This window comes from Carcharodon carcharias, chromosome 29, assembly GCF_017639515.1.
Source record: "Carcharodon carcharias isolate sCarCar2 chromosome 29, sCarCar2.pri, whole genome shotgun sequence".
NCBI classification, from domain to species: domain Eukaryota; kingdom Metazoa; phylum Chordata; class Chondrichthyes; order Lamniformes; family Lamnidae; genus Carcharodon; species Carcharodon carcharias.
In genome coordinates, this window is record NC_054495.1 from 3262885 (window position 1) to 3286171 (window position 23287).

The window sequence follows — 23287 nt, forward strand, 5'->3', positions numbered from 1 at the left end:
CCTGGGATGAGGGGATTATCCTATGAGGAAAGGTTGGACAGGCTGGGCCTGTATCCATTGGAGTTTAGAAGAATGAGAGGTGATCTTATTGCGACAGATAAGATTCTGAGGAGACTTGACAGGGTGGATGCTGAGAGCATGTTTCCCCTTGTGGGAGAGACTAGAACTAGGGGGCACAGTTTAAAAAAGGCGTCTCTCATTCAAGATGGAGGTGAGGAGAATTCTTTCTCTCAGAGGGTGGACAGTCTGTGGAATTCTCTTCCTCAGGGAGCAGTGGGGACAGGGGGACTGAATATATTCAAGACTGCGTTAGACAGATTTCTGATTGAGGAGGGGGTCAATGGGTATAGGGGGTAGAGAGGAAAGTGGAGCTGAACCACAAACAGGTCAGCCATGAGCTTATCAAATGTTCGAGCGGCACAAAGGGCTAAATGGCCTACTCCTGCTCCTAAACTGTATGTACTTATGTCAGTATGTTTGTATGACTGTGTGGCTGTAGGATTTGTGTGGGAGAATTGGGTTTCTATTCATGGGGTCTGACACCAGTACTGGGGAAATGGAACTGGAGGAGGTTACAGAGATTGGGAGTGTTGTAGGGGTCGGAGGAGGTTACAGAGATAGAGAGGGTTGTAGGGGCTGGAGGAGGTTACAGAGATTGGGACGGTTGTAGGGGTCGGAGGAGGTTACAGAGATAGAGAGGGTTGTAGGGGCTGGAGGAGGTTACAGAGATTGGGAGGGTTGTAGGGGCTGGAGGAGGTTACAGAGATTGGGAGGGTTGTAGGTGCTGGAGGAGGTTACAGAGTTAGGGAGGATTGTAGGGGCTGGAAGAGGTTACAAAGAGAAGGAGGCTTGTAAGCACTGGAGGAGGTTACAGAGTTAGGTAGGGTTGTAGGGTCTGGAGGAGGTTACAGAGAGAGGGAGGGTTTGAAGGGCTGGAGGAGTTTATAGAGATGGGGAGTGTTGGAAGGGCTGGAGGAGGTTACAGAGATAGGGAGGGTTGGAAGGGCTGGAGATGTTTACAGAGATAGGGATTGTTGTAGGGGCTGGAGGAGGTTACAGAGATAGGGGGTGTTGTAAGGGCTGGAGGAGGTTACAGAGATAGGGAGGGTTGGAAGGGCTGGAGATGTTTACAGAGATAGGGATTGTTGTAGGGGCTGGAGGAGGTTACAGAGATAGTGGATGTTGTAAGGGATGGAGTAGGTTACATATTTAGTGGTTGTTGTAAGGGCAAGGGGTCTGGCACCAGTACTGGCGAAACGGGGAGGGTTGTAAGGGCTGGAGGAGGTTAAAGAGATAGGGATAGTTGTAGGTGCTGGAGGAGGTTACAGAGATAGTGAGGGTTGTAGGGTCTGGAGGAGGTTACAGAGATAGGGAGGAGGTGAGGAGGCCATGGAAGGATTTGAAAACCAGGATGGGGATTATAAAATCGATGTGTTGCCCGACCAGGAGCCAATGTAGATCAGCGAGAATCAGGGGCTGCTGGGTGCACGAGACTTTGTGTGAATTAGGACAGGGTGTTGCAGATTTTTGGATGTGCTTAAGTTCACGGAAGGAGAAATCTTTGGAATTCTCTCCCCCAGAGAGCTGTGGATGCTCCATCACTGAATCCATTCAAGACGGAGGTGGATAGATTTTTGGATGCTAAGCAATAAGGAGGGAAAGCGGGGTCGAGGTAGAGTGTCAGCCATGATTGTATAGAATGAGGGAAAGAGGCTGGAGGGGCTGAATGGCCTCATCCTGCTCCTATTTCTGATGTCCCCCTGTGGAAAGCAAATTTCCGAAAGGAATGTTGGAATAGTTACAGTCTGGAGGCAGCGAGGGGATGGATGTGGGATTCTGCACTTTCCAAATCAGATATAGCAAAAAAAAGTCGAAATGCAACACAACTTGACAATCAATCTTTATTGGAAACTTGCAACATTTTACTTTCCCTCATTGCAGGTAGTTTCAGGGTTAGGATTCTCCACTCAGTTTTCATCCATGACCGTTTGGATCCAATTGTAGTAATTACAAACTTTCACAAAGACGCCGGGATGATCCTTCATAGCACAGTGGTAACCCCAGGAAGTAATGCCTTGTAGCTCCCCATTACAGACCACAGGTCCCCCTGAGTCTCCCTGCAGCAAAAAAGACATGCACTGTAATTCAGAGTGAGATAGACAAAGTTATAATCGGATGGTCATCTGTAGCACCCCCAGGATTCTGGTGTGGGACCCGAGCTCGCTGGGTGGTACTCTGTCCGCTCAATCAGGAGGTTGCGGGTCTGAGTACCATTCTAGAGACCCAAAGGACAAGGCTCAGTACTGAGGGAGTGCTGCACTGTCGGAGGGTCAGTACTGAGGGAGTGCTGCACTGTCAGAGGGTCAGTACTGAGGGAGCGCTGCACTGCCTGAGGGTCAGTACTGAGGGAGTGCTGCACTGTCAGAGGGTCAGTCCTGAAGGAGTGCTGCGCTGTTAGAGGGTCAGTAATGAGTGAGCGCTGCACTTTCAGAGGGTCAGTACTGAGGGAGTGCTGCACTGTCAGAGGGTCAGTGCTAACGGAGTGCTGCACTCTCGGAGGGTCAGCACTGAGGGAGTGATGCAAGGATGCAGAGCCAGTACTGTGGGAGTGCTGCACTTTCGTAATGTCAATACTGAGGTAGCGCTACACTGTCGGAAGATTAGCACTGAGGGAGCGCTCCACTGTCGCTGGGTCAGCACTGAGGGAGACCTTCACTGCCAGAGTGTCAGTATTGAAGTTGTGCTGCACTGTCATAGGGTCAGTACTGAGGGAGTGCTGCACTGTTAGAGGGTAAGTACTGAGGGATAGCTGCACTGCTAGAGGTTCAGTACTGAGGGAGTGCTGCACTGCTAGAGGGTCATACTGAGGGAGTGCTGCACGGCTAGAGGGTCAGTACTGAAGGTGTGCTGCACTGCTAGAGGGTCAGTACTGAGGGAGTGCTGCACTGTTGTAGGTTCAGTACTGAGGGAGTGCTGCACTGTTGGAGGGTCAGTACTGAGGGAGTGCTGCACTGCTAGAGGGTCATACTGAGGGAGTGCTGCACTGTCAGAGGGATAAACGGGCCAATTAGCCTCCTCCTTCTCCTACGCACCCTCAAATTCAAACATTCCCCATCCCTCAGGTAGAGGTAACCTCTGTCTCTCAGCTTGAGACGCTTCCTATCGCTCAAGGTTTGATGCATTCGGGTTCACCCTGTCAGGCCACACTTACCTGGCATGTGCCCTGACCTCCCTCCCAGTATCCTGAGCAGAACATGTTGTCCGTGAAGTAGAGAGGATAAGCTTTGGCGCAATCAGCATCAGGCAGGATGGGCTGATTCAGGCACTGTAGGACTTCGGGTAATTCACCTGAAGGGGAAAGAAATGAGTCAGCACAGTCCGATCCAAACGTGATTATCCTCCTCCCACATGCAAGCGACTTAATCAATAGTCTTGCTTACTGAGTGTTGTGTACAGAGCTCTGGTTAAAGCACACACTGGGCATTGAATCCAGGTCTGCTCACCAAGACACAAAGAGATGTTCGGTTACTGCAGACAGGATGGTGAAGAACCTCGTGGCCAGGAGAAGTAGATCTGAATATGAAACACTGGTGGCCGTCGAGAGAACTGTCAATGTGCAATTGGCATTGGGACATCCCTTGAGGTATAAGGGATTAAATTGTCAGGCATTTGTCAATCAGCAATTGAACTCTGAATGACCTCAGCATTTAGATCAATGAGAGGTTGCCCTGTTAAAGGGACAGGCCAACTTAAAGTGCAGCAGAATAACTCATTGTGCCCATGCATAGACTGCTATTAACACCACCTTAGTAACAACAGCATACTTGAATTTATGTAGAACTGGTGACTTTATAAAACATCACAAGATGCTTCATAAGAGCATGAACAAGCTAAATTTGGCATCAGGCTACATAAGGAGATATTAGGGACAGATGACTCAAAGCTCATTTAAAGAGGTTCATTTTAAGGAGTATTTTAAAGGATGAGAAAGCGCGAGAGGTAGAGAGGTTTAGGGAGGGAATTCCAGAGCTTAAAGCCCCAGGCAGTTGAAGGCACGGATGCCAATAGTGGAGCGATGGGAATCGGGGCAAGCCCAAGAGGCCGGAATTGGAGGAGCACAGAGATCTCGGAGGAATGTAGGAGCTGGAGGAGGTTACAGAGATCAGGAAGGTTGTCGGGGCTGGAGGAGGTTACAGAGATCAGGAAGTTTGTCAGGACTGGAGGAGGTTACAAAGATTGAGAGGGAAAAGCCATGGAGGGATTTAAAAACAAAGACTTTATTGCTAAAATCAAGCTGAATTGGGACTGGGTGTGGGGCTGTGAGACCAGGTGGATGGGACTACTGTGGAGAGACTGGAGAAGCTGCGATTGTTCTCCTTAGAGCAGCGAAGGTTAAGGGGGAGATTGAATCGAGATGTTCAAAATCATGAGGGGTTTGGATACAGTCAATAAGGAGAAACTGTTTCCAGTGACAGGAGGGTCAGTAACCAGAAGGACTCAGATTGAAGAGAATCGGGAAAAGACCCAGAGGGGGGAGATGAGGGGAATTTTATTTTGACACAGCTAGTTGTTGTGATCTGAAAGGTGCTGCCTGAAAGGGCGGTGGAAGCAGATTCAACAGAACTTTCAAAAGGGGGATTGGATAAATACTTGAAGGGTGGGAAATTATAGGGCTATGGGGGAAAAAGCAGGGGGGAGAGTGGGTCTCATTAGGTAGATCCTTCAAAGAGCCGGCACATTGCTAGTAAATCTCTGCAACTGTCTCCAAAGCTGGGACATGTCTCCAGGGAGCAGTGATGGCTACATTTCAGTTATGGCTGGAAAGTGAAGTATTATTGCTTGATCACACATTCCAACATCCTACACTGCCCTCCCACCCACCATCCCCTCAAACCAGCGCAGCATTCATTCAGCCCCCAACCCCAACTCACCTTCCAGCTCCGCCCCCCCCACCAACCCCTCACCACCCCGGCCCTCCTTACCTCCGTTAATCATGAGTCTCCCCCAGCCAGAGGTGCTGCATTGAGTCCCGGCTGTGGCACACTGGCTGGGCAGAGGGATGGGCCTGACGTACTGGTCGAATGTGGCCGGCCACGCCAGTTTGAGCAGCAAGATGTCGTTGTTGAAGTTCCTGTAGTTGAAACTGGGGTGCACGATGGCCTTGACCACTTGGATCCGCTGCTCCGTCCCCTCGGAGTGAGAGAGGTTGTGCTCACCCAGATGAGCCACGAGGATGCTGGACCTGGGCAATCTGAGGAGAAGTGGGCAACACTGTCATTTCCCCACTTCCTGTTTCCCAGAAGCCGCCGAATGGTTATTGCGCAGCTGGAGGCCGTGTCCGTGTCGGCTCTCTGAAAGAGCGACTCACCTAAACTCATTGCCCCTCTACTTTCCCCATAACCTGCAAATGTTTCCCCTTCGGATAACGACCCGATTCCCTTTCGAAAGCCTGGATTGAACCTGCCTCCCTCAAACTCTCGGGCAGTGCATTCCAGATCCTAGCCACTCGCTGGCTGAAAAAGTTTCTCCTCATGACTCTGTTGCTTCTTTTACTAATCCCCTTAAATCTGTGCCCCTCTGGTTCTCAATCCTTCCCCCCAATGGGAACATTTTCTCCCCCTCTACCCAGTCCAGACCCCTCGTGATTTTGAACACCTCTATCAAATCTCCTCTCGACCTTCTCCTCACCAAGGCGATACATACATACAAACATACACAAACATACAAACATACACAAACATACATACAAGCATACATATTCTCCAAGGAGAACGGTCCCAGCTCCTGCACTCTCTCCACATTAACTGAAGTTCCTCATCCCTGGATCCATTCTCATGAATCCTTACTGCTCCCTCTCTAATGCCTTCACATCCTTCCTACAGTGTGGTGCCCAGAGCTGGACACAAGACTCCAGCTGAGGCTGAACCCTGTGTTTTGTATCTGCTTCTCCTCTTTGGCTTGCTCCTTCCTTTAACTTTGACCCCTGATTTAATCATTAATTTTGGGTCCTTCGAGCCAACAAGAAAAAAAAAACAATGTAGAGGAGGCCAGTGTCAAACTGCCCCCTCACTACCCGGGCATTAGTCATCTGGAGTTTTGCCTTTTTTTGGAGGTTTAAGGGGGATGATGAAGTTTCTATATTGCGTTTTTGGAGGGTGAGTGCACATATTGTGACACAGAAAGTATGACAAACGACTGCAAGAGAACCCTTATTACTCCATCATTGCTTGTATGTTTGTGCTGTAAGATTGTATGCTTGTACATCTGTATGTTCATGTTTTTGTCTCTGTATGATTCAGTGTTGATCTGTGTATGATTGTATATGTTTGTATGTATGTTTGTGTGTGTTTGTTTTTTTGTGTATGCTTGTATGTGTGTTTGAGTAGGTTTGTATGTTTGTGAATGTTTGCTTGTATGCATGCCTGTGTGTGTTTGTGAATGTTTGTATGTTTGTGTATGTTTGTATATGTATGTATGTTTGTGTACATTTGTATGTTTGTGTATGTTTGTATGTTTGTGTATGTTTGTATGTTTGCACGTTGCTGTGATCATCTCTGGACTTACGGGTGGTAACAATGAGCAGCTGACACTATCCACTGGTCGTTTATCAGGGAGCCCCCACACCAGCGATACCCATTAAATGTCAGCAAAACCTGCCAGGGCTGAGAGTGAGGAGAACAATTCTGGCCATTAATGATCTTCAGATTCGCAGAAGCAGCAGCTGAGTAAAGAAGAATACAGAGCGTGATAGTCATCAAATGATTGCACACACAATCCCAAAATCAGACACGCACTTACACACAATCACCCACAAGCACACACACGCTTATGCAGTCACACACACACACGCTTAAACACAATCACACACACAAAAATACACACACTTACACAACCATACACATACTTACACAGAGCCACACATACACCCTTATACACAGTCAGACACATACACACCCACAAATACAAATGCACACAAATACTCACACACAGTCACACATACACATGCACCCACAGTCAAACACACACACACACAAAAACTGACTTACACACAATCACACAAAGACAAATACACACAAATACACACAATCACACACCGAAAGTCACACACACACACACACACAAACATGCACAAATGCACACTTGCACACAGCCACACAATCACACACAAACGCAAATACAGACACATACACACAGTCACATACGCACACTCACACACAAATAGCCGCACACAGAGTCACACTCACACAAATAAACACACTCACAAGCACACACACAGTCACAATCACAAAAACACTCTCAGACACTCCCTCATATAAATACACACACACAGTCACACATAAATAAATACACACACTTACACACAGTCTCACACACACAGAGTCTCACTCACACACAAATAAACATACCCAGGTAGACTCAATCACACTAACATGCACACACACACACACACACACACATTCTCACATGTGCAGGCACATACACACACACAAACACATTCACATACACAAATAAATACACATACACACATGGACACTCACTCACAGGCACACGTACACATTTACATTCAGACACACGCACACAGAAACACACACAGTCAGAATGGTACCTGTACACACAAACACACATATGTTCTCTCACAAACACATACACACAATCACATACGCACACACAAATACACACACTCACACACATACAAACACTCGCATATGCACACACTCAGACATTAGCAACAACAACATCTTACGTTTCTATAGAGCCTTTAACATAATGAAACAGCTTCAGAGGGTTGATTATCAAAAAAAAGTATCTCGCTGAGTCACATGAGGAGACATCAGAGACAGGCAGCCAAATGGTTAGTCAACATGATTAGATTTTAAGAGTGATTTAAAGGAAGAGGGAATGAGTATGGCAGGAGAGCAGACATCTCAGAGGGTTGTAGGGGCTGGAGGAGGTTACAGAAAAATGGAGATTTGTGGAGGCTGGAGGAGGTTACACAGATAGGGACGGTTGTAGGGGTCGGAGGAGGTTACAGAGATAGGGAGGGCTGTCAGGACTGGAGGAGTTTACAGAGATAAGGAGGGTTGTAGGGGTCGGAGGAGGTTACAGAGATAGGGAGGGCTGTCAGGACTGGAGGAGTTTACAGAGATAAGGAGGGTTGAAGGGGCTGGAGGAGGTTACAGAGATAGGGAGGGCTGTCGGGACTGGAGGAGGTTACAGAGATAGGGAGGGTTGTAGGGGCTGGAGGAGGTTACAGAGATAGGGAGGGTTGTAGGGGCTGGAGGAGGTTACAGAGTTACAGGTTCAGTCTCAGACTGTTGCCAGGGAAAGGAATGGGGAGGGGTAACCAGGGAGAGGAGACATTGCCAGACAAGCAGCCACGCTTGTTCACCCCCACACACGCATTTCGGTATATCTGTGAACATACCAGCCGCTCCCAGGAGCAGGGTGAAGAGGAAAGCCTGCATCTTACAGCTTATCCCAGCCCAGGTAATGATCCCAGTGAAACCCCTGTCCTTTATATATGTGGCTTAAAGTCACAGTCCCAGCAATCAGACGTGGCTAATCATCAATCAGCTTCAAGACCTCATTTGCGAAGCGAATTCTGGAAGGAGAGCAGCTTGCAGCTGTTGACCTCAAGTCTGTATTGATACGCTGTCCAGGCCCAACCCTGAGTCAATCACCATTACTTGGACAATCAATCACCATTACTGGACAATCAATCACCATTACTGGACAATCAGTCACCATTACTAGACACGTCCGGCCCACACGCCAGTTACGACAAAATCTTGCATTCCGCTGGCGCCTTGGACAAAGTTAAACGTCCCTCCCCCACCGAGGTGCTTGGCGGGGATGTGATGAGGCAAAAAGGTGCAGCCCACAAGGGATGGAGGGTCCCTGTGTGACACATCTACCGTGAGTGTCCGCAGCTCGAGGAACTCCAGCTCAGAGACTAATGAGCTGGAGTCCGGGCTTTGGACTCTGTGATGCATTTAGGGTGCAGGAGGTGGAGAGGTGTGGTCACCTGGATTGTGTCGTCCCCAGAGGCGGTCACAGCCCTTAGGCTGGAGTCCTCTGTTTGGGTCCGAGCTCAGGGACCGGAGGGCGTGACTGTGGGTGAGGCAGGCTTGTGGGCCGAGGACGTAGAACTGGGGGGCAGTGAGACTTTTGCACTTGTCCAACAGGCTCAAGGCCCTTGCAGCTCGTCTGGATGAAAGTGGGGGCTGCAGTGTGGACAAGTGAGCTGACCAAGGCATCGTGCTGCAGGAAGCCATTCAAGTGGAGGGAGGTGTGGTGTAAATAGGAATGTAATGATAGTGGGGGCACTGATTGATGAGGTGAATAAACACAGCTCTCTGCGAACAGTTGTGTTGCCTGCTCGGTTCCAGGCTTAGGGACAGCTCCTCGGGTCTGGAGAGGAACCTGGAGTGGGAGAGGAAGGACAAAGTGGTCGTGGTCCGTGTGGGTACCAACGGCATCGGCAGGACTTCTGAGGGATTTTCGACAGCTGTGGCTTAAACTCAAAAACAGAACCAAAAAGGCACTAATCTCCGGATTACTATCTGAGCCGCGAGCAAATTGGCATGGGGCAAAAACACTCAGACTTTATTATTCATGATAATAATATTAATGGCAACAATGAGAAAATATTGGGGAATACGGAAATGGTAGAAGTATTAAATAGATATTTTGGTCGGTCTTCAGTGTAGAAAACACAAATAACATCCCAGGAATGCTTGCAAATCGAGTGCTGAAAGTGAGGGAGGAAATTGCACAGTTTTAGTCAGAGAGAAAGGGGACTGGGAAAACGATTAAAACTAAAAGCTGACAAGTTCCAGATTCTGGTGGACTTCATCCTCGCATCTCAAAAGAAGTAGCTGCTGAGATAGGTGATGGATTGGTTTTAATTTTCCCAAATTCCCTAGATTCAGAAAAGGTCCCATGAGATTGGAAAATAGTAAATGTGACTCCTCTGTTCAAGAAAGGAAGGAGACAGAGAGCCAGAAACTGCAGGCGAGTTAGCTTAACATCTCTCACAAGAAAATGTTAGAATCTATTATTAAGGGGGTTATAGCAGGGCACTTGGAAAATTGTGAGGCAGAGTCAGCATGGTTTTGTGAAAGGGAAATTGTGTTTGACAAATTAATTGGTGTTCTTTGAGTATCTCACAAGCAATGTGGACAATGGAAGGACCTGTAGATGTGGCGTACTTGGAGTTGCAAAAGGCATTTGATAAGGTGCCACTTCAAAGGTTGCTACACAAGGTAAGAGTTGATGGTGTAGGGGGAGGCATGGATAGAGGATTGTATAGCTAACAGGAAGTAAGAGGAAGGGATCAAATTTTTTCATTTTTGTCTTGGCAGGATGTAACTAGCGGAGTGCCATTGACATCAGAGCTGGGACGTCAACTACTTACAATCTATATCAATAGCTTGGATGAAGAGACCAAAGGCATGGTTGATCAATTTGCTGATGGCACAAAGATAGGTAGGAAGGTAAGTTGTGAAGAGTACATAAGGAGTCTGAAAAGCGTTATAGACAGGTTATTGAGTGGGCAAAAAATTAGCAGATGGAGAATAATGTGGGAAAATGTGAACTTGTTCACTTTGGGAGGAAGAATAGAAAAGTAGCATATTGTGTAAATGGAGAGAGATTATGTCACTCTGCAGTGCAGAGGGATCTGGGTGTCCTGGTGTATGAATGACAGAATGTTAGTCTGCAGGTACAGCAGGTGATTGGGAAGGCAAATGAAATGTTGGCCTTTATTGCAAGGGGAATGGGATATAAATGTAGGTATGTTTTTCTGCAATTGTGCAGGGTGTTGGTGAGAGCACATCTGGAGTACTGTGTTCATCATGGGTCTCCTTATTTAAGAAAGGACATAAGTGTATTAGAAAGTAATTCAGAAAGGGTGATGACTGATCCCTGGGATGAGGGGGTTATCCTATGAGGAAAGGTTGGACAGGCTGGGCCTGTATCCATTGGAGTTTAGAAGGATGAGAGGTGATCTTATTGTGACAGATAAGATTCTGAGGGGACTTGACAGGGTGGATGCTGAGAGCATGTTTCCCCTTGTGGGAGAGACTAGAACTAGGAGGCACAGTTTAAAAAAAGGTGAATCTCATTCAAGATGGAGGTGAGGGGAATTCTTTCTCTCAGAGGGTGGTCAGTCTGTGGAATTCTCTTCCTCAGGGAGCAGTGGGGACAGGGGGACTGAATATATTCAAGACTGAGTTAGACAGATTTCTGTTGACGAGGGGGTCAAAGGATATAGGGGGTAGAGCCGAAAGTGGAGCTGAACCACAAACAGGTCAGCCATGAGCTTATCAAATGGTCGTGCGGCACAAAGGGCCGAATGGCCTACTCCTGCTCCTAAACTGTATATACTTAGGTCAGTGTGTTTGTATGACTGTGTGGCTGTAGGATTTTTGTGGGAGAATTGGGTTTCCATTCATGGGGTCTAGCACCAGTACTGGGGAAATGGGCCTGGAAGAGGATACAGAGATATGGAGGGTTGTAGGGGCTGGTGGACCATGCAGAGATAGGGAGTGTTGTAAAGGCTGGAAGAGTTTACAGAGATAAGGAGGGTATTAGGGGCTGGAGGAGGTTACAGAGATCGGGAGGGTTGTATGGGTTGGATTTGGTTACTGAGTAATGGAGGTTTGTAGGAGTTGGAGGAGGTTACAGAGATAGGGAGGGTTGTAGGTGCTGGAGCAAGTTATAGATATCACGAGTGTTGTACGGTTTAGGGTGGTTACAGGGTTATGGAGGGTTGTAGGTGCTGGAGGCGGTTACTGAGATATGGAGGGTTGTAGGGGCTGGAGGAGGTTACAGAGATAGGGAAGGTTGTAAGGGCTGGAGGAGGTTACAGAGTTAGGGAGGGTTGTAGGCTTTGGAGGAGGTTACAGAATTAGGGAGGTTTGGAAGGGCTGGAGGAGTTTACAGAGATAGGGAATGTTGGAAGGGCTGGAGGAGGTTACAGAGATAGGGAGGGTTGGAAGGACGGGAGGAGTTTACAGAGATAGGGAATGTTGGAAGGTCTGGAGGAGGTTACAGAGATAGGGAGGGTTGGAAGGACGGGAGGAGTTTACAGAGATAGGGAGGCTATTAGGGGCTGGAGGAGGTTACAGAGATATGGAGGGTTGTAGGGGCTGGAGCAAGTTACAGATATCACGAGTGTTGTACGGTTTGGGGTGGTTACAGATTTATGGAGGGTTGTAGGTGCTGGAGGCGGTTACAGAGATATGGAGGTTTGTAGGGGCTGGAGGAGGTTACAAAGATAGGGAGGGTTGTAAGGGCTGGAGGAGGTTACAGAGTTAGGGAGGGTTGTAGGCTCTGGAGGAGGTTACAGAGATAGGGAGGGTTGGAAGGACTGGAGGAGTTTACAGAGATAGGGAGGGTATTATGGGCTGGAGGAGGTTACAGAGATTGGGAGGGTTGTATGGGTTGGATTTGGTTTCTGAGTAATGGAGTTTTGTAGGAGTTGGAGGAGGTTACAGAGATAGTGAGGGTTGTAGGTGCTGGAGGAGGTTACAGAGACAGGGAGGTTTGTAGGGGTTGGAGGAGGTTACAGAGATAGTGAGGGTTGTAGGGGCTGGAGGAGGTTACAGAGATAGGGAGGTGGTGAGGAGGCCATGGAAGGATTTGTAATCCAGGATGGGGATTATAAAGTCAATGTGTTGCCCGACAAGGAGCCAATTTAGATCAGCGAGAATCAGGGGCTGCTGGGTGCACGAGACTTTGTGTGAGTTAAGACAGGGGGTTGCAGATTTTTGGATGTGCTTAAGTTCACGGAAGGAGAAATCTTTGGAATTCTCTCCCCCAGAGAGCTGTGGATGCTCCATCACTGAATCCATTCAATATGGAGATGGATAGATTTTTGGATGCTAAGCAATAAGGAGGGAAGGTGGAGTCGAGGTAGAGTATCAGCCATGATTGTATAGAATGGGGGATGGAGACTCGAGGGGCTGAATGGCCTCATCCTGCTCCTATTTCTGATGTCCCCCTGAGGAAAGCAGATTTCCGAGAGGAATGTTGGAATAGCTACAGTCTGGAGGCAGCGAGGGGATGGATGTGGGATTCTGCACATACCAAATGAGATTTAGCAAAAAAAAAGTCCAAATGCAACACAACTTGACAATCAATCTTTATTGGAAACTTGCAACATTTTACTTTCCCTCATTGCAGGTAGTTTCAGGGTTAGGATTCTCCACTCAGTTTTCATCCATGACCGCTTGGATCCAATTGTTGTAGTTACAAACTTTCACAAAGACACCGGGATGATCCTTCATAGCACAGAGGTAACCCCAGGAAGTAATGCCTTGTAGCTCCCCATTACAGACCACAGGTCCCCCTGAGTCTCCCTGCAGCAAAAAAGACATGCACTGCAATTCAGAGTGAGATAGACAAAGTTATAATCGGATAGTCATCTGTAGCACCCCCAGGATTCTGGTGTGGGACCCGAGCTCGCTGGGTGGTACTCTTTCTCTCAGTCAGGAGGTTGCGGGTCTGAGTACCATTCTAGAGACCCAAAGGACAAGGCTCAGTGCTGAGGGAGTGCTGCACTGTCGGCTGGTCAGTGCTGAGGGAGTGCTGCACTATCGGAGTGTTGGTACTTAGGGAGTGCTGCACTGTCGTAGGGGCAGTTCTGAGGGAGCACTCCACTGTCGGAGGGTCAGTGCTGAGGGAGTGCTGCACTGCTGCTGGGTCAGTAATGAGGGAGCGCTGCACTTTCGGAGGGTCAGTGCCGAGGCACTGCTGCACTGTCAGAGGATCAGTACTATGGAAGTGCTGCACTGTTGGAGGATCAGTACTGAGGGAGTGCTGCACTGTTGGAGGATCAGTACTGAGGGAGTGCTGCACTGTCGGAGGGTCAGTACTGAGGGAGTGCTGCACTGTTGGAGGATCAGTACTGAGGGAGTGCTGCACTGTCAGAGGGTCAGTGCTAAGGTATTGCTGCACTGTTGGAGGGTCAGTACTGAGGGAGTGCTGCACTGTTGGAGGGTCAGTACTGAGGGAGTGCTGCACTGTCAGAGGGTCAGTGCTAAGGTATTGCTGCACTGTTGGAGGGTCAGTACTGAGGGAGTGCTGCACTGTCAGAGGGTCAGTGAGAAGTGAGTGCTGCACTGTCAGAGGGTCAGTAAGAAGTGAGTGCTGCACTGTCGGAGGGTCAGCACTGAGGGAGTGATGCAAGGATGCAGAGCCAGTACTGTGGGAGTGCTGCAATTTTGGAGTGTCAATACTGAGGGATCGCTAGCCTGTCGGAAGATTAGCACTGAGGGAGCGCTCCACTGTCGCTGGGTCAGCACTGAGGGAGACCATCACTGCGAGAGGGTCAGTATTGAAGGTGTGCTGCACTGTCAAAGGGTCAGTACTGAGGGAGTGCTGCACTGTTGGAGGGTCAGTACTGAGCGAGTGCTGCACTGTTGTAGGTTCAGTACTGAGGGATGGCTGCACTGCTGGAGGGTCAGTACTGAGGGATTGCTGCACTGTTGGAGGGTCATACTGAGGGAGTGCTGCACTGTGAGAGGGATAAAGGGGCCAAATAGCTTCCTCCTGCTCCTACGTGCCCTCAAACTCAGACATTCCCCATCCCTCAGGTAGAGGTAACCTCTGTCTCTCAGCTTGAGACGCTTCCTATCGCTCATGGATTGATGCATTCGGGTTCACCCTGTAGGGCCACACTTACCTGGCATGTGCCCTGACCTCCCTCCCAGTATCCTGAGCAGAACATGTTGTCCGTGAAGTAGAGTGGATAAGCTTTGGCGCAATCAGCATCAGGCAGGATGGGCTGATTCAGGCACTGTAGGACTTCGGGTAATTCACCTGAAGGGGAAAGAAATGAGTCAGCACAGTCCGATCCAAACGTGACTCTCCTCCTCCCACGTGCAAGCGACTTAATCAATAGTCTTGCTTACTGAGTGTTGAGTACAGAGCTCTGGTTAAAGCACACACTGGGCATTGAATCCAGGTCAGCTCACCAAGACACAAAGAGATGTTAGGTTACTGTAGACAGGATGGCGAAGAACCTCGTGGCCAGGAGAAGGAGAGCTTAATATGAAACACTGGTGGCTGTCTAGAGAACTGTCAATGTGCAATTGGCATTGGAACATACCTTGAGGGATCAGGGATTAAATTGACAGGCATTTGCCAATCGCCAATTGAACTCTGAATGACCTCAGCATTTAGATCAATCAGAGGTTGCCCTGTTAAAGGGACAGGCCAACTTAAAGAGCAGCAGAAGAACTCATTGTGCCCATGCATAGACTGCTATTAACACCACCTTAATAACAACAGCATACTTGAATCGATTTAGAACTGATAACTTTATAAATCATCACAAGATGCTTCATATAAGCATGAACAAGCTAAATTTGGCATCAGGCTACATAAGGAGATATTAGGGACAGATGACTCAAAGCTCAGTTAAAGAGGTTCATTTTAAGGAGTATTTTAAAGGATGAGAAAGAGAGAGAGGTAGAATGGTTTAGGGAGGGAATTCCAGAGCTTAGGGCCCCAGGCTGCTGAAGGCACAGACGCCAATAGTGGAGCAACGGGAATCGGGGCAAGCTCAAGAGGCCGGAATTGGAGGAGCACAGAGATCTCGGAGGAATGTAGGGGCTGGAGGAGGTTACAGAGATAGGGAGGGTTGTAGGAGCTGGAGGAGGTTACAGAGGTAGGGAGGGTTGAAGGGGCTGGAGGAGGTTACAGAGATCAGGATGGTTGTCGGGGCTGGAGGAGGTTACAGAGATAGGGAGGTTTGTAGGGGCTGCAGGAGGTTACAGAGATCATGATGGTTGTCGGGGCTGGAGGAGGTTATAGAGATAGGGAGGGTTGTAGGTGCTGGAGGGTGTAACAGAGATAGGGAGAGTTGTCGGAGCTGGAGGAGGTTACAAAGATCAGGGTGGTTGTCGGAGCTGGAGGAGGTTACAAAGTTTGGGAGGGAAAAACCATGGAGGGATTTAAAAACAACGCTGTTATTGCTAAAATCAAGCTGAATTGGATCTGGGTCTGCTACCAGGTGGATGGGAATAACGTGGAGAGACTGGAGAAGCTGCGATTGTACTCCTTAGAGCAGAGAAGGATAAGGCACAGATTGAATCGAGATGTCTAAAATCATGAGGGGTTTGGATAGAGTCAATAAGGAGAAACTGTTTCCAGTGAGAGGAGGGTCGGTAACCAGAGGGAATCCGATTGAAGAGAATCGGGAAAAGACCCAGAGGATGAGATGAGGAGAATTTTATTTTGACACAGCGAGTTGTTGTGATCTGGAAGGCGCTGCCTGAAAGGGCGGTGGAAGCAGATTCAGTAGGAACTTTCAAAATAGGGATTGGATAAATACTTGAAGGGAGGGAAATTATAGGGCTATGGGGGAAAGAGCAGAGGGGATAGCGGGGTCTCATTAGATAGATCCTTCAAAGAGCCGGCACATTGCTAGTAAATCTCTGCAACTGTCTCCAAAGCTGGGACAGGTCTCCAGGGAGCAGTGATGGCTACATTTCAGTTATGGCTGGAAAGTGAAGTATTATTGCTTGATCACACATTCCAACACCCTACACTGCCCTCCCACCCACCATCCCCTCAAACCAGCACAGCATTCATTCAGCCCCCAACCCCAACTCACCTTCCAGCTCCACCCCCCTCACCAAACCCTCACCACCCCGGCCCTCCTTACCTCCGTTAATCATGAGTCTTCCCCAGCCAGAGGTGCTGCATTGAGTCCCTGCTGTGGCACACTGGCTGGGCAGAGGGATGGGCCTGACGTACTGGTCGAATGTGGCCGGCCACGCCAGTTTGAGCAGCAAGATGTCGTTGTTGAAGTTCCTGTAGTTGTAATTGGGGTGCACGATGGCCTTGACCACTTGGATTCGCTGCTCCGTCCCCTCGGAGTGAGAGAGGTTGTGCTCGCCCAGATGAGCCACGAGGATGCTGGACCTGGGCAATCTGAGGAGAAGTGGGCAACACTGTCATTTCCCCACTTCCTGTTTCCCAGAAGCCACCGAATGGTTATTGCGCAGCTGGAGGCCGTGTCCGTGTCGGCTCTCTGAAAGAGCGACTCACCTAAACTCATCCCCCCTCTCCTTTCCCCATAACCTGCAAATGTTTCCCCTTCGGATAACGACCCAATTCCCTTTCGAAAGCCTGGATTAAACCTGCCTCCCTCAAACTCTCGGGCAGTGCATTCCAGATCCTAGCCACTCGCTGGCTGAAAAAGTTTCTCCTCATGTCTCTGTTGCTTCTTTTACTAATCCCCTTAAATCTGTGCCCCTCTGGTTCTCGATCCTTCCCCCCAATGGGAACATTTTCTCCCCCTCTACCCAGTCCAGACCCCTAGTGATTTTGAACACTCTATTAAATCTCTCGACCTACTCTTCACCAAGGCGATACATACATACAAACATACACAAACATACAAACATACACAAACATATATACAAGCATACATATTCTCCAAGGAGAACGGGCTCAACTCCTCCAGTGTCTCCACATTAACTGAAGTTCCTCATCCCTGAATCCATTCTCATGAATCCTTACTGCTCTCTCTCTAATGCCTTCACATCCTTCCTACAGTGTGGTGCCCAGAGCTGGACACAAGACTCCAGCTGAGGCTGAACCCTGTGTTTTGTATCTGCTGCTCCTCTTTGGCTTGCTCCTTCCTTTAACTTTGACCCCTGATTTAATCATTAATTTTGGGTCCTTCTTGGCAACAAAAAAAAATCAATGTAGAGGAGGCCAGTGTCAAAATGCCCCCTCACTACCCGGGCATCAGTCATCTGGAATTTTGCCTTTTTTTTGAGGTTTAAGGGGGAGGATGAAGTTTCTATTTAGCCTTTTTGGAGGGTGAGTGCACATATTGTGACACAGAAAGTATGACAAACGACTGCAAGAGAACCCTTATTACTCCATCATTGTTTGTATGTGTGTGCTGTAAGATTGTATGCTTGTATATCTGTATGTTCATGTTTTTGTCTCTATATGATTCAGTGTTGATCTGTGTATGATTGTATATGTTTGTATGTTTGTTTGTGTGTGTTTGTTTTTTTGTGTACGCTTGTATGTGTGTTTGAGTAGGTTTGTATGTTTGTGTATAATTTGATGTTTTCACGTTGCTCTGATCATCTCTGGACTTACGGGTGGTAACAATGAGCAGCTGACACTATCCACTGGTCGTTTATCAGGGAGCCCCCACACCAGCGATACCCATTAAATGTCAGCAAAACCTGCCAGGGCTGAGAGTGAGGAGAACAATTCTGGCCATTAATGATCTTCAGATTCGCAGAAGCAGCAGCTGAGTAAAGAAGAATACAGAGAGTCATAGTCATCATCTGATTGCGCACACAATCCCAAAATCACACACAAACTTACACACAATCACCCACAAACACACACACACTTATGCAGTCACACACACACACGCTTAAACACAATCACACGCACAAAAATACACACACTTACACAACCACACACATACTTACACAGAGCCACACATACACCCTTATACACAGTCACACACATTCACACCCACAAATACACATGCACACAAATACAAACACACAGTCACACATACACAGGCACCCACAGTCACACACACACACACTCACTCACACACACAAAAACCGACTTACACACAATCACACGCAGACAAATACGCACAATTACACACAAACACACACCGAAAGTCACACACACACACACAAACATGCACAAATGCACACTTACACACAGCCACACAATCACACTCAAAAGCAAATACAGACACATACACACAGTCACATACACACACACACACAAATAGACACACACACAGAGTCACACTCACACAAATAAACACACACACAAGCACACACACAGTCACACAAACAAAAACACTCTCAGACACTCCTGCATACAAATACACACACACACACAGTCACACATAAATAAATACACACACACACACAGTCTCACATGTGCAGGCACATACACATACACAAACAAATACACATACACACATGTACACTCACTCACAGGCACACGTACACATTTACGTTCAGACACACGCACACAAAAGCGCACACGGTCAGAAAGGTACCTGTACACACAAACACACATACGTTCTCTCACAAACACATACACACAATCACATATGCACACACAAATACACACACTCACACACATACAAACGCTCGCATATGCACACACTCAGACATTAGCAACAACAACATCTTACGTTTCTATAGAGCCTTTAACATAATGAAACAGCTTCAGAAGGTTGATTATCAAAAAAAAGTATCTCGCTGAGTCACATAAGGAGACATCAGAGACAGGCAGCCAAATGGTTAGTCAAAATGATTGGATTTTAAGAGCGATTTAAAGGATGAGGGAATGAGTGTGGCAGGAGAGCAGACATCTCAGAGGGTTGTAGGGAATGGAGGAGGTTACAGAGATAGGAAGGGTTTTAGGGGCTCGAGGAGGTTACAGAGGTACAGGTTCAGTTTCAAACTGATGAGGGAAAGGAATGGAGATGGGTAACCAGGGAGAGGAGACATTGCCAGAAAAGCAGCCACGCTTGTGCACCCCCACACACACATTTCAGTATATCTGTGATCATACCTGCCGCTCCCAGGAGCAGGGTGAAGAGGAAAGCCTGCATCTTACAGCTTATCCCAGCCCAGGTAATGGTCCCAGTGAAGCCCCTGTCCTTTATATATGTGGCTTAAATTGACAGTCCCGGCAATCAGACGTGGCTAATCATCAATCAGCTTCAAGACCTCATTTGAGAAGCGAATTCTGGAAGGAGAGTCTCTTGCAGCTGTTGACCTCAGATCTGTATTGATACGTAGTCCAGGCACAACCCTGAATCAATCACCATTACTGGACAATCAATCACCATTACTGGACAATCAATCACCATTACTAGACATGTCCTCCCCCCACGCCAGTTACGACAAAATCTTGCATTCCGATAGCGCTTTGGACAAAGTAAAATGACCTTCCCCCACCGAGTTGCTTGGCGGGGATGTGATCAGGCAAAAAAGTGCAGCCCACAAGGGATGGAGGGTCCCTGTGTGACACATCTACCGTGAGTGTCCTCAACAGGAGGAACTCAAGCTCAGAGACTAATGAGCTGGAGTCCGGGTTTTGGACTCTGCGATGCATCTAGGGTGCAGGAGGTGGAGAGCTGTGGGGACCTGGATTGTGTTGTCCCCAGAGGCGGTCACAGCCCTTAGGCTGGAGTCCACTGTTTGGGTCAGGGATCAGGGACTGGAGGGCGTGACTGTGGGTGAGGCAGGCTTGTGGGCCGAGGACGTAGAATTGGGGGGCAGTGAGACTTTTGCACTTGTCCAACAGGCTCAAGGCCCTTGCAGCTCGTCTGGATGAAATTGGGGTCTGCAGTGTGGACAAGCGTGCTGACCAAGGCATCGTGCTGCAGGAAGCCATTCAAGTGGAGGGAGAGGGGGTGTAAATAGGAATGTAATGATAGTGGGGGGACTGTTTGGTGAGGGGAATAAACACAGCTCTCTTCGAACGCTTGTGTTGCCTGCTCGGTTCTAGGCTTAGGGACAGCTCCTCAGGTCTGGAGAGGAACCTGGAGTGGGAGAGGAAGGACCCAGTGGTCGTGATCCGTGTGGGTACCAATGGCATCGGCAGGACTTCTGAGGGAGGATCGGCAGCTGTGTCTTAAACTCAAAATCAGAACCAAAAAGGCACTAATCTCTGGATTACTATCTGAGCCGCGAGCAAATTGGCATGGGGCAAAAACACTCAGAGTTTATTATTCAAGATAATAATATGAATGGCAACAATGAGAAAATATTGGTGAATACGAAAATGGTAGCAGCATTAAATAGATATTTTGTTTCTCTCTTCAGTGTAGAAAACACAATTAACATCCCAGGAATGCTTGTAAATTGAGTGGTGAAAGGGAGGGAGGAAATTACACAGTTTTAGTCACCAGAGAAAAGGGACTGGGGAAATGATTAAAACTAAAAGCTGACAAGTTCCAGATTCTGGTGGACTTCATCCTTGCATCACGAAAGAAGTAGCTGCTGAGATAGGTGATGGATTGGTTTTAATTTTCCCAAATTCCCTAGATTCAGAAAAGGTCCAATGAGGTTGGTAAATAGTAAATGAGACTCCTCTGTTCAAGAAAGGAAGGAGACAGAGAGCCGGAAATTGCAGGCGAGTTAGCTTAACATCTGTCACAAGGAAATGTTAGAATCTATTATTAAGGGGCTAATAGCAGGGCACTTGGAAAAATGTGAGGCAGAGTCAACATGGTTTTGTGAAAGGGAAATTGTGTTTGACAAATTAATTGGTGTTCTCTGAGTATGTCACAAGAAATGTGGACAATGGGAGAACCTGTAGATGTGGTGTACTTGGAGTTGCAAAAGGCATTTGATAAGGTGCCACTTGAAAGGTTGCTACACAAGGTAAAAGTTGATGGTGTAGGGGGAGGCATGGATAGAGGATTGTATAGCTAACAGGAAGTAAGAGGAAGGGATCAATTTTTTTCATTTTTGTGTTGGCAGGATGTAACTAGCAGAGAGCCATTGACATCAGAGCTGGGATGTCAACTACGTACAATCTATATCAATAGCTTGGATGAAGAGACCAAAGGTATGGTTGATAAATTTGCTGATGGCACAAAGATAGGTAGGAAGGTAAATTGTGAAGAGTACATAAGGAGTCTGAAAAGCGTTATAGACAGGTTAATTGAGTGGGCAAAAAAATAGCAGATGGAGAATAATGTGGGAAAATGTGAACTTGTTCACTTTGGCAGGAAGAATAGAAAAGTAGCATATTCTGTAAATGGAGAGAGATTATGGAACTCTGCAGTGCAGAGGGATCCGGGTGTCCTGGTGTATGAATGACAGAATGTTAGTCTGCAGCTACAGCAGGTGATTGGGAAGGCAAATGAAATGTTGGCTTTTATTGCAAGGGGAATGGGATATAAAAGTAGGGATGTTTTTCTGCAATTGTGCAGGGTGTTGGTGAGAGCACATCTGGAGTGCTGTATACATCTTTGGTCTCCTTATTTAAGAAAAGACATAAGTGTATTAGAAAGTAATTCAGAAAGGGTGATGACTGATCCCTGGGATGAGGGGTTTATCCTATGAGGAAAGGTTGGACAGGCTGGGCACGTCAACCCCACACGCCAGTTAAGACACAAACTTGCATTCCGATATCGCCTTGGACAAAGTAAAACATCACGCCCCCTCCGAGGTGCTTCACGGGGATGTGATGCTGTAAAAATGTGCAGCCCACAAGGAATGGAGGGTCCCTGTGTGGCATATCTACCGTGAGTGTCCGCACCTCGAGGAACTCCAGCTCAGAAACTAATGAGCTGGAGTCCGGGCTTTGGACTCTGCGATGCATCTAGGGTGCAGGAGGTGGAGAGGTGTGGTCACCTGGATTGTGTTGTCCCCAGAGGCAGTCACAGCCCTTAGGCTGGAGTCCTCTGATTGGGTCAGTGCTCAGGGTCTGGAGGGCGTGACTGTGGGTGAGGTCGTCTTCGGGGCCGAGGAGGTAGAAGTCAGGGGCCTCAGCCCTTTCCACTTGTCCAAAAGGCTCGTGGCCCTTGCAGCTCATCTGGATGAAAGTGGGGGCTGCAGTGTGGACAAGTGAGCTGACCAAGGCAACGTGCTGCAGGAAGCCATTCAGGTGGAGGGAGGTGGGGTGTAAATAGGAATGTAATGATAGTGGGGGGGCTGTTTGGTGAGGGGAATAAATGCAGCTCTCTGCGAATGCTTGTGTTGCCTGCTCGGTTCCTGGCTTAGGGACAGCTCCTCAGGTCTGGAGAGGAACCTGGAGTGGGAGAGGAAGGACCCAGTGGTCGAGGTCCGTGTGGCTACCAATGGCATCGGCAGGACTTTTGAGGGAGTATGAGCAGCTGTGGATTAAACTAAAAAGCTGAACCAAAAAGGCACTAATCTCTGGGTTACAATCAGAGCCGAGAGCAAATTGACATGGGGCAAAAAAGGTCAGAGAGTTTATTATTCATGATAATAATATTAATGGCAACAGTAAGAAAATAATGGGGAATACGGAAACGGTAGAAGCCTTAAATAGATATTTTGTGTCTCTCTTCAGTGTATAAAACACAAATAACATCCCAGGAATGCTTGTAAATCGAGTGTTGAAAGGGAGGAACTTACACAGTTTTAGTCACCAGAGAAATGGGAGTGAGAATATTATTAAAACTAAAAGCTGACAAGTTCCCAGGTTCTGATAGACTTTATCCTCGGGTCTCAAAAGAAGTAGCTGCTGAGATAGGTGATGGATTGGTTGTAATTTTCCCAAATTC

General features: G+C 47.9%; 2 protein-coding genes across 2 annotated transcripts; both read right to left on the reverse strand.

Moving 5' to 3' along the window:
- Positions 1–1887: 1887 nt before the first annotated feature.
- Positions 1888–8465, reverse strand: LOC121271052 (trypsin-like). The gene is made up of 5 exons (XM_041176757.1): positions 8426–8465; positions 6565–6721; positions 4983–5242; positions 3212–3348; positions 1888–2117 (listed from the first exon to the last, which is right to left on the reverse strand). Exons 1-5 carry the CDS (start codon positions 8463–8465, stop codon positions 1968–1970), a joined length of 744 nt encoding a protein of 247 aa, XP_041032691.1. The 3' UTR covers positions 1888–1967.
- A 4669-nt stretch (positions 8466–13134) lies between these two features.
- Positions 13135–18326, reverse strand: LOC121271051 (trypsin-like). Its single transcript, XM_041176756.1, has 4 exons — positions 18133–18326; positions 16676–16935; positions 14690–14826; positions 13135–13364 (listed from the first exon to the last, which is right to left on the reverse strand). Exons 1-4 carry the CDS (start codon positions 18324–18326, stop codon positions 13215–13217), a joined length of 741 nt encoding a protein of 246 aa, XP_041032690.1. The 3' UTR covers positions 13135–13214.
- Between the last annotated feature and the right edge of the window lie 4961 nt (positions 18327–23287).